At 38.6% G+C, this 11,820-nt stretch overlaps 1 protein-coding gene across 1 annotated transcript; it reads left to right on the top strand.

Annotated features, from left to right (window-relative positions):
• Nucleotides 1-766: 766 nt before the first annotated feature.
• Nucleotides 767-11,633, top strand: dis3l2 (DIS3 like 3'-5' exoribonuclease 2). Its single transcript, XM_026374702.1, has 21 exons — nucleotides 767-857; nucleotides 1,441-2,237; nucleotides 2,329-2,465; nucleotides 2,824-2,877; nucleotides 3,099-3,200; nucleotides 3,331-3,490; nucleotides 3,640-3,704; nucleotides 4,122-4,351; nucleotides 4,439-4,612; nucleotides 4,764-4,843; nucleotides 4,982-5,094; nucleotides 5,252-5,359; nucleotides 5,537-5,770; nucleotides 6,389-6,468; nucleotides 6,588-6,771; nucleotides 6,960-7,046; nucleotides 7,288-7,435; nucleotides 7,742-7,872; nucleotides 8,902-9,006; nucleotides 9,428-9,532; nucleotides 9,880-11,633. Exons 2-21 carry the CDS (start codon nucleotides 1,466-1,468, stop codon nucleotides 9,979-9,981), a joined length of 3,171 nt encoding a protein of 1,056 aa, XP_026230487.1. The 5' UTR covers nucleotides 767-857; nucleotides 1,441-1,465; the 3' UTR covers nucleotides 9,982-11,633.
• Nucleotides 11,634-11,820: the final 187 nt, after the last annotated feature.

The raw sequence follows: 11,820 nt of genomic DNA, 5'->3' as shown, positions 1-11,820 counted from the left end.
CAACAACATAGCACTGTAAATGAGATGCTGCTGCCAGATGCTAGAAGTGCAATACGCAAGCTGAAAACTATTGATAACATCTTGATTTGTGTTGGGATGGGAATCAGCACAATGCACCAAATTAATGGTAAATTAAAGGCCTGAGAATATTATTACATGACTACTATCTGTTGGCAAAGAATGTCGCTCTTCTGTGGTGTGTGTGTGTGTGTGTGTGTGTGTGTGTGTGTGTGTGTGTGTGTGTGTGTGTGTGTGTGTGTGTGTGTGCATGTGATTGCACCTGGAAGAGCCTTCAGAAGTTGTATTGTAGTATACAAGCATGAACAGATGAGGAGTGAAACCTCCTTGTCAACAAAATATAGGTGACATATAAGAAGTACACACAGGTGCACACACTCAAACACACATACATCTCTGTCTCACTGGATATTTATTTGAGCTTATCTCCCTCATCAGCAGAAAGTTAAAGACAGAACATTTAGTCGTTGCTGCCCTCTATAGGTCGTTCAGATTTGTCTCACCAGGACCATCCGACAGAAGGATCCCTGAGCTTCCCCTGAACCGGTGACCACAATGCTTAAAAAACATCACAAACCGTGTGAAAACGCAGTATATGTGACAAAAAAAAGGAATTTTATAATATATACATATAGACAAATGTTTTCTTAACCTTGATCTTGTTTTCTTACTTTCACCAATGGGCAATTTTAGTGCGTCAGGTCAATACTGATATTTCCGACAGCTCGCAAAGGTACCATGACTGTATTCATACTATTACGACGGAGGAAGTGAACGTATCATTTAGCACTGAACAACAGCTAGTGCTAAGCTACGCAACTCACACCGTAGTAAATAAGGTAACGTTAATGTTTGAATTTTAAAGCTTGACAGCGTATCCGTGATTTTTCGAGTTGAAAGTCGTGGTCAGTGTCGCGGTCTATCCGACACAGAATGAGTTTGTTAACGTTAAGCCAGTGACTACTTGCTGTTGTACCGTAAGTAGGCAGCTAATGCTAGTTGGGCTCTGCTAAAGTAGCTTTACGTTAACGTCAGTTAGCCGTTATCGTTAGCTGCCTGCTTGAATGTATTTCTCAGCCTATTGACCCATTAAAAGCGAACACAGTATTACAGCTACTTGTTTTATGTGAAACGCTTAAATTTCAACTCATGAAATATAATCATGGCTAATATATGAAACATGGGCGACTTCAATACACGTTAGTAATTCCTTCCAGAGCCCTCTGATGTCATCTGTTTGGACGACTGAGCAACAAGTTAACGCTATTGACAAGTACTTTAATTTCCTCAAAATAAAGTCTTTATGATGAATAATTTGGGAATTGTAAGCACTGCTGTTTAATTAAAGGTACATTCTCTGAGATTATTGTTTGTTGACTCATGCTTGAATGACTCACTGCATATGGTTTTTGCCTTTGACAGAGAGAGTAATATTAAGGATTGCTGGATGGATTCTCCTCGGCAGTCTAAGAAGCCTAACCCTAATCGAGAGACAAAGCGTAGCCAGAATCAGGCAAGCCTTCCTCCTCAGAAAGATGCCTACGCCAGGCTTCTCAGCCAACACCGCAGCAGCAAGTTCAGTTCATATCTGGAACAATATGCAAATGACTTGTCATTGCAAAGGGAAGGATCAGGGCCAAGCACACTGCTCAAAGCCCAGAGTGACAGGCTGAACATCCCACAGCGAAAAAGAGACCAAGTCGCTAATGATTTCTCTGATTCAAGTGACTTCTCTCCCTCCTCTATTAAAAGTAAAGGAGAGGAGAGTTCGCTTTCTTTGTACATGGAGAAATTAAGCGCTCGAAATACTCAGCAGGACGGCGAAAGGAAGCAGGCTTTATCTGACAGACAGCGACGGGGACAGAGGAGGGACACCACCACCAGCCAGGATGGAGACATTGAATCTGGCGAGGAGCTCAGTTGTTTAAAAGCTAATGATTCAAAGAAACACCAGAAGCAACAGAAGAAAAATAAGGATTCCAACAAAGATGTTGCCTTCAAAGAGACCAACTCATTATCTGGACAACCCCAATCCCCAAAGAAAGCCGGTGCAACTGGACAAGAACAGGAGAAGGCGAAGAAGTCAAAGAAAAAGAATTTGCCAAAGCATGTGGAAGAGGAGGAAAGCAGAGAAGGGACATTAACATCTGGGGTTGACAATCAGATGTCAAGGCCCAAGTCCCCCCACGGTAAAGGAAAAAAACCTCAGCAACCCCAGGGTAAATTGTTGTTAATGTTAAATTTTGAAAAAAAATGTATGCATTTGACAGTTTATGATGGATTACCTCATTAGCATTGACTTATTTTCAGCTTCAAGTGCCAGTTCTCCTGCTGCCAAAAGCAAGAAACCTACCAACAAAGGTGGAGGATCAAAGAAACACGTGTTTGAATCCTACATGACATTTGAGGAGGTTTCCCATGGCCTCAAAAGAGGAGAACTCATTCAGGTACAGAGTAAATGTTGCAGAAGCTTAGTAAAATGAAATTTCTCCATCCTGATCACATGCATTTTGTACCCTAGTGTTTCCCACAGAATTTAACTAGTGCTGATGGGGTAGAGGTGGCATTCTGGTATCAAAGTGTCATGTCAACAAGACCCTCGTCATTTAAGATGAAATTGTTCTCTGTGCATATTCTCAAACAAATGTTCAAGTGAATTGTCATCAAATTGATTGACATACAATATGTGTGGTGCCTGCAAGACACTGGCCAGTTGCCAGTATTAAAATTTTTAGCCATTGAGCCTTGGCGGCCATGTTGAACCTTAAGTTGTTAATTGTTAAAATGTGCATATTTTCTCTACAGGGCCAAATAAGAATCAACCCTAAGAAGTACCATGAAGCTTTTATCCCAGCTCCTGTAAGTTGAAATAGCTAAATCACAGGTATTTTGTGCTGCACACAATCCAAAACTAATTATATTGGTAATGTTTTGGCTATTTAGTTCTGTGTAACACCTTATAGCTGTATGTCAGCATACAAATTTTGATTTGGCATGTGATTCCCTTGTGTTAGCCAGTATGTAAAAGTTTACATACAAAATCTGGCATATACGACACCAACAATCTTGTATGTTTACAGGATGACACACGAGATATATTTCTGGATGGGATTGTGGCTCGGAACAGAGCACTGAATGGAGACATTGTGGTGGTGAAAGTGCTACCTCGGGAGCAGTGGAAGGTAAACTGAACTTGCCTATAAATATTTGCAGTTTGTAATTTCCATGTCTTAAATTTTAGCACCAGTGTATTATTTTGTACAGGATTGAAAAAACAGTAATGAGTGTATCAGCATATGTTTATCTTTCTAGGTTGTGAGGTCAGATACTGACTGTGAGGGCACCAGTGAGTCAGAGATCCAGAGAGAACATGTGGGACAAATGGCGCAAAAGAAGACAGAGCACACCCAAAGACCTGATGGTCTTGTTGAAGACCAGGATGAACTTCAGAAAAGTACCCTAACTGACACAGGTACTGCTAAGACGTATTTAATGTAGTAGCTGTTACAAATCATAACTTACTGTATGTAGATTGTGTAAAATGTAAAAACATTCAGCTGAAATATGGCAGTGATCAGTAAACTAGTGCATCTTTATTTTTCTGTCTTGTGATGGAAATAGGAGGTCATCTGGAAGATCCTGCCACCCCACGGTCAAATGGCGAAATACTCCAAAAGACTGCCAAAGTGAGTTTCCTACCTATTGCACTTATGTCTTTTTTTCTCTCTCCTTTACATTGACTTTTTAAGCTAATCTTACATTAAAATAACCACTAATAAGCACAATGCCCTGCTCTGCATTAGGTTACAGCACGGCAATGACAAAAAGGTTCTCATTATCTTGATTATATAGTGTGTGCTACAATTAAGCTCTCCATTTGAACTCCACTGAATGCCTAAGTGTTGCCTGACAAATGTCCTTATGTAAAACCAAACCATTTACAATTATGAGGCATGCAAATGTCCAAATGTAAATTTAGACTAATCTTAACCTTTATTATAAATGTAAATAAACGAATGCACTAATCTGGTGGCTCTGACAACAATTATCTAGATAATTAATTTCTAACTATACGTCTCTTATCCTCTTTGTCTGCCTGCCAGGTGGTGTACATTGTTGAGAAGAAACACTCAAGAGCGGCAACAGGTTTCCTGAAATTCCTGCCAGACAAGCCCTTTGCCATGTTCTCCCCCATGGACCATCGTGTGCCACGGATTAATGTCCCCCTGGCCGACTGTCCTGAAGACTTCACTTTTCGCTCAGGCGACTACACCAACACCTTGTTTATCTGTCGTATCATCAACTGGGCAGCTGACAGCAACTTTGCGGAAGGGTTGGTATAGATACACAATGGTTAACAGTATTTTTCTAGTTGTGTAACAGTCTTGATTCTAAATATTGTTTAAATGTTCTCCCTCAGACAACTTGCTAAGACATTGGGTCAAGCTGGTGAAATCGAGCCAGAGACAGAGGGCATCCTGACAGAGTATGACATCGATTGTTCCGAGTTCTCAGATGAGGTGTTAGACTGCTTACCCAAAAACCTGCCCTGGAACATCCCACCTGAGGAGATGGCAAAGAGGAGAGACCTGAGGTATGACTGTTAACCCATGCTTATTTGAGCCAGATATAGAGTATTTTGAGATCTGTTTATGTAGTATTTACTGATAATTCAACTAATGATGATAAAATCTGGGTTGTCCTATTATTGCATGATTCACAAATCATTCTTTTATCACATTAAGGAAGGAGTGTATCTTCACAATTGACCCTGCAACTGCCAGAGATCTGGACGATGCTTTGTCCTGCAAACAACTCCCAGATGGTAAATCTTTGTCTGACACTCGGTGATGTTCATTTGTGATTAGGGATGGTTGATGATTATAATGAAGTATTGTGTGTTTTTATGTGGGTAATCAGAGGTTTTGGTAATAGACTGTCTTCATCTTCATTTCTAACATAGGAAACTTTGAGGTGGGCGTCCACATTGCTGATGTGAGTTATTTTGTGGAGGAGGGAAATGCACTGGATGCCATTGCAAGCAAAAGAGCTACTAGTGTGTACCTGGTCCAAATGGTGAGTATTCACTAACGCTTGGTTAGAGTTTGTTGCATTATGTGCCTTTTTAAATTATTTGGTTTTTTTTGCACACGACCAACTCAATATAAATAGTTTCTCTTAACTTGCCTTTCATCATTTTTTGTAGTACTCAGTGTGTTTTGTCACTCTCCAGGTAATCCCCATGTTACCTAGGCTGCTCTGTGAGGAGCTGTGCAGTCTGAACCCTCTCACCGACAGACTCACTTTCTCTGTCATTTGGAAAATCACACCCGAGGGGAAGGTATAATCATTTAAAATTCATGGACCTGTTCTAGCTGCACTCAAACAGTGATAAAAGATTATGTTCACAGTGAAAGAAGAAATAAAATTCTGATTGTGAACTGATTAATTTGACACACAAAATCTCGTGGTACCACAGTGATGTCTGTTTTCTGATTTTCACCTGCCTCACCCCCAGATTCTTAGTGAGTGGTTTGGCCGCTCAGTAATCCGCTCCTGTGTGAAGTTGAGTTATGACCATGCTCAGAGCATGATAAACGCTCCTGAGAAGATGTTCTCTGCTGAGGAGCTGCCACCTGTGGACCCTGTGCACCCCATTGATGAGGTCCACCAAGCTGTACTCAACCTGCACTCTATTGCTAAGAACCTCAGAGCTCAGCGCTTCTCAGGTGGAGCTCTCAGATTAGACCAGGTTAGTCCTACGTGCCTGGTTATTGATTGGTGTGTGCGATGTCTTTGTGCAAGGTAGCATGACAGACATTTTGAAGACCATCTTTTTCAAACTCTTTACCACAGATATTAAAAATGAATTTAATTTGTAGGTCTTAGGAATTTAGGAATTTAACCATTGGAAAAGTATTACCAGAATTAATTTCAACACTAATGAAAAGTATTAAATGTTACTTTAAATATCAGTTATCAGGAACATTGTCTAAACTAAACAAATTCTTAGTATAAGTTATAATGATGCATCTTCTTACATGGATTTGTAAATGTCATTCTATTTAATATTTCTGTTTTGTCTTTATCATTTACCTTTTTATCTGTCTGGTTTTTGTAGTGTTTCCTTTCATAGTTAAGATATATTTAAAATAGGGTGTGGTGAATTATGTTTGGTTATTAATCGATGATATTCCTCGTTTTAGTTTTTAATTTTCAGAATGTGAGTACACAGTTATCAATGATCATGTAAGACAGCGCTCGAAGAGGTTTAGCAAAAAAATTCAAGCTTGCTAAAAACATGTTCATATTACATTTTAAGCTTTCTTCTATTGTTTTCTGTACATGCCTTTTGTTTTTTTTGTTTCAGTTGAAATTGTCCTTTACTCTGGACAAAGAGACCATGATGCCTCAGGGCTGCTATGTTTACCAGTACAGAGACAGTAACAAGTGAGTAACCAACGGTCTTCAGTCAGTGGCACATATCTGTGCCACTGACGAGCATTTGACACACGTCTAACGTTTGGTGAAATGCATTTTCGTCATCTTACCATTTAATTATTTTCTAGGTTGGTGGAGGAGTTTATGTTGCTGGCTAACATTGCCACAGCCCACCACATCTACCGCAGATTCCCTGAGCTGGCCCTTCTTAGACGCCACCCTCCACCAAAAACCAAGATGCTAGATGAGCTACAGGAGCTGTGTGACCAGTTGGGCATCAACGTTGACTTTTCCTCTGCAGGAGCACTGCATGTTAGTACACATAACGCCTAGTACACGTAACTGCAGTTGAAGTAACCAGGCTAGGACTTTAGTTGGACTTGTCTGTGTTGTATACCTTCTCAATAAGTAATTGACATAAATTTTCACTAACTTTATATAATAAAGATAATTTTAAAAAATAACTCAACATAATAATATAATGATCTTTTTTCATGCAGAAGAGTCTCAATACTGCTCTAGGTGATGATGAGTACTCCAGTGCCAGAAAAGAAGTCCTCACCCACATGTGCTCCAGACCCATGCAGGTTAGAGCTTAGTAAAATAAGAATAACTTTAAAATTTGTCAAATGTTACGCCCACTGTTTTTCACAAAATAAGTTTTGTATTGTAGGAACAAGAATTGTAAAACTTCTTGAACATTAACCTTTTACAGTAATCATGTATTTAGTAGGACTGAATTTCCTCCTTAGGGATCAGTAAATAGTTATCCTAAGTGTTTTTAGGGTCAGGTTCTGTATTTATTGTGGATTCTTGTTTGTTTTCCAGATGGCATTGTACTTCTGTACTGGTGTGCTAAAGGAGGAGCAGTTGTTTAAACACTACGCCCTCAATGTTCCTTTATACACACACTTCACATCACCCATCAGACGATACGCTGACATCATTGTGCACCGGCTACTGGCTTCCTCACTAAGTGCGTACATTCTTCACACAGAAAGGCTCGATCAGACACACACTCACGCGCACACACTTAAACAAACAACAGAATGTCTTGTTTGCTATATAATTCAGTTGGACACATCTATTTGTAAATGTAGAAGCAAAATGCAGAAAAGAGCAAAGCAGCCTCAGACCAGATATTGAATTGATGTGTTATTTGTCCTGCTGCCTTTGCCATTGTAAGCACTTCCCGTTTCTATCTGGTCCTAGTGTGGTGACTGTGTTAATGATCTTTTTGTGTTTCTCGTGTTCTTTTTGTCTATTAAATGTTTGAAAACAGAATGTGGGCCTCACTTAGGGCTGTCAACACAACAAGTTGAAAAACAGGCAGCACACTGTAATGACAAGAAGATGTTGTCCAAGAGAGTCCAGGAACTCAGCTCTGATCTCTTCTTTGGAGTGTTTGTAAAGGTGGGTGGGACCATATTACAGCATGCTGTCAACAAAGTGAAAAAGAAAATGTCACTTGTGTAAACTGGAAGTTTATTTTTGTTACAATGTTATGATTTCATCAAAATAACTGTATTTAAACACACTGTATACAGTAACAGTAAAAGCAGAGTACAACAGTAAAAATACAGAATTAAATCAAATTACTATAAGAATAACAAGTACAACAAAGAATATACTGTAACAGTAAAACAAGAGTGTAATGAATAGGACCAAAGCAGCAACACAGTTTCAAGAGTGATTTAAGTTACATGGAGTTAGGAGTTAGGACCTCGGGGCTGTGCTATGACTCATAATGATTATCATATCAGCATTATAACTGGGGTTTCAAGTCATAATATTTAAAAGCAAAATATCTGTTCAAAAACTCACAGATATCCACTGCAAAGATGCCGGAATGGGTGCAGTGTGGTGTAGTTTTCCTGGAATTAGTCAAAAACCTAATGTCAGCGTTTTGGATGAGCTGCAGGCAAGAAATAGACTAAAGTCTGAGGCCTGAGTAAAGACAACTACAGTGGTCAAAGCGAGAGGAAATTAGTCATGGATTATTTTCTCAAGATCTGCTGCAATTAAAAAATGATTTTAATTATAGATATTGTTCTTAGCTGCAGGAAGCAAGATTGCCTAACTGTGGATAATGGGTTATTAAATAGTAAAACTAAACTAGAGTTAACTAACTTCACACATATGTTGCAAGATCAGTCCATTTTGCCTTTTAGGTGTTGAGGTCAGAAAGAAATTTGAAGAGTCTTTGCAGTCTCATGTCAGGGAGGATAGAGCTGTGTTACCAGCATACATATGTCGACGTCAGTAGTGTGTCATAGCATCAGTAGAATCAGTTATCCTCCTCAGTGTGTAACAAGGAAACAAAATGGCTAAACTATTAAATTAATACATTTTTTTAAATGAGTGTTTAAACTTGTCTCTTAGTATCAGGTCAAAAGCACAGTGTCAGTTTACAGAAGAATTGTCTTGGTCTGTTCTTTACAGGAGTGTGGTCCTCTGGACTCTGAGGCCATGGTGATGGGGGTTCTGGATCAGTCTTTTGACGTGCTGGTTCTCCGATACGGAGTGCAGAAACGTATCTACTGCAAGGTCAGCTGCAATAAACTATTTAAAAGGAACTGTTTCAGTTTAATATATATATATATATCTTTGTGTATGCTAGTGTTTGTATTTATTTATGTTTATCTTTCATAAATGTAGTAAGTAAATATGTTTATAGGAAGCAAATCCAACTATATAACATACAATTGTAATTTAGTCTTTCTATAGTGTATATGTTTTTCTGTTTTTATGCAGTTGACATAATTACTATAGAGCTTGACTTTCCCATTTAAAAAAAAAAAAAAAAAAAACAGCTCCTTCAGGAGTGAAGTTTTTCAAAGCACAGAGAAATGTGTGGTGTGATAGTGTGACAGTATAAACAAAACCATCCAACAAGTCAATGCCACAGTGGCAGATCATGTGACAGTTTCATCTTAACACATTTGAAACCGTTTGTTTCCCCCTTCAGTCTGTGGCGGGCCTGGACTCGTTCCACCATCGTAAGGTGGGGAAGAAATCAGAGCTGACTCTGGTCTGGGCAGCAGAGGACCCAGAGAAACCCAGAGTAGAGCAGGTGAGAACCACAGACTCTGAAAATAAATGCTTTTATTATGGGGTGGCCCATCGATTAAAAATATTTTTCATATAAATAATAAAGGGAGATTGGTTTCTGGTTTTATAGATCAAATTGTTAATTATGTTGAAGCAATATTATCTCAGGTATTTTATCCAATCTTTAATCTGCACAATACAATTAAATGTAAGACTGAATTGAAACTGTTGCCACCCAAAAGTAACCACTAACTACTACTTGTTTCCCCAAGCATTAGACTAGCTCACTTTATGTCAATAACCAGGTCAGTAGAAGTCTTAGACCAAGCAGTTAACTCTCATGCTTATCACGTGTTGTTTCCTCCACAGGTCATTTCAGTCTTCACCTTAGTGGAAGTGCAGCTTAAATCTGACAGTGCACCCACAAAATACAGTGCAGTACTCAAGAGGCCTGACGACGATGGATTATAAACACTAAACGTTTAGAGCACACAGCTAACGCTTAAACGGAGTGAGGAGTGGTGAGGAGTGATATAGTTTCTTATTAATTGACAGATTTGACATGTAGTTTAGAAGCAGTATTACTGGCGTATGCAAGGAAGTCACTGATCAGATCAGAGCCAGATTTCACTTGAAACTGAGTTTCAGTCTCGACTTGAAAGGACCACTGCAGTGGGTTTTAATCCATTTGCTGCTCATTTTTCACAGTATATTACTGTGTAGTATTTACTGGTGAGGTCCTCACTTTCCTACTTTCCTTTGTTTCCTGTTCATTTCTACAATATATAGAAGTCAGCATTTGTAGACTGCAACATCACCCATCATATGTACTCTGAACTGTACAGCATGATGTACTACAAAGAGGTGTTTCTTGCCATTTAACGTACCATTTATGTCATTCGGTGTGGCTTTCAAGTTGAATTGTGGCTCAGGTCTAACTGTGAAAGATCCGAGGCAGCAAAGACTTTTATGTTGCTGTTGATTTATTGACCTAATGAGGTCAGTGTTCATGTGATGTAATTGTTGTACACAGTATAATGTGTCAAAACTATTTTAACTGTTTTCAGTGTAATATAAATGACTAGCTTCCTGATTTAAGATTGTGGAGTGATCACTGGAGAGGGCTATCAGTCTATAAGGAGAATATCATTACTGAACTGGACTTAATTAGCTGTCTTTGAGTGGCTGTGGTAATTGTAACATAACGTCTTGTGGACATAGTGAATCTGTGTGGATACAATGGTACATTTGTTACTGTAATAGGAAGGTGAAAAGATTAATCACCAGATTAATAGTACTTGTATAGTAACATTTAGAAAATAGAGTAACGCCTATTATTTGTCATCCACAACATTTTAGATTTCCAGTGTGTATTTTTATTGTTTTTACAGGAATAGCTTTCCTTTGAATCCTGTGGGGTATCAGCTATGTGACGGGCTGCTTCAGGTCCTTGTTATTGTTTGTAATATAAAACATGGGAGTGACTTGAACATAAATTTCTGCTGATATTGTTGGTGGCCTTGAGTGATTAATTTATTTTGTTTATCAGTGCTTCCAACTGCTGCTTTTTTCTAATATTCAGATTTAATTTGTGCAGCATCAAAGCTTTATGGACCTCATTAATTTCAATAGTGAATTTCAGCCTTAATTTAATCAACTGAACAGGACTAAATTTCACAGCAGCTGCACATTTTAAAATGGATGCAGGCCCCACCTTTGCTTTAACTGAGTCAAAGTGCCTCTCTTTTGTTCTGCTAATTCTAACAATGCCATGTGGTGTCATACAAATGAGCTGCTATGTCTGCACAATTTTCTGTTTAATCTTTGGATATTAAATCCACTTTGTTAGACAGATCATTTTAAGCTTGTGTCAGATTTTGTTTAGTTTTTTGTTGAAACACTGTCAGCAAGTGGTTTAACCAAATTAGTTTTATATATTCTAATAATATGTGATTTGACATTTTAAATGTGTTTTAAACCAGCAAATTGTTTCTAGTTATGTATACTAATTTCCTTTCTGGTCATTGTTCAAAGTTCATTGTTCTCTGCTACACCACTAGACAAAGCAATAGATAGTTGTTTTCATCTCTAGCAAAATAAATACACACAATAAAATCCACAAGCAAAAAGACTCTCATTGTTTGTCTGTTTCCTGAGCACTGGTTTTAACTCGTCTATATGTGGGTGGTGATCATGGAAGAAGGGGGTTAAATCATTTTCAACTTCAACGCCATATATGACACTGTGGCACTGCCCTTCTCTGTTTAATTTCTATAGTGAATAAACACTGATAGTCTCTCTGTTATTTAT

Source organism: Anabas testudineus, chromosome 17, assembly GCF_900324465.2.
Source record: "Anabas testudineus chromosome 17, fAnaTes1.2, whole genome shotgun sequence".
NCBI classification, from domain to species: domain Eukaryota; kingdom Metazoa; phylum Chordata; class Actinopteri; order Anabantiformes; family Anabantidae; genus Anabas; species Anabas testudineus.
This window is presented reverse-complemented; position numbering and strand designations above follow the sequence as displayed.

Excerpts from the sequence above, each read along its gene's own strand:
- dis3l2 (XM_026374702.1), top strand. The coding sequence starts at position 1,466 with ATGGATTCTCCTCGGCAGTCTAAGAAGCCTAACCCTAATCGAGAGACA. Across the intron at positions 2,238-2,328 it reads AAAACCTCAGCAACCCCAGG|CTTCAAGTGCCAGTTCTCCT; the intron begins GTAAATTGTTGT and ends ACTTATTTTCAG. Across the intron at positions 7,436-7,741 it reads GCTACTGGCTTCCTCACTAA|AATGTGGGCCTCACTTAGGG; the intron begins GTGCGTACATTC and ends GTTTGAAAACAG.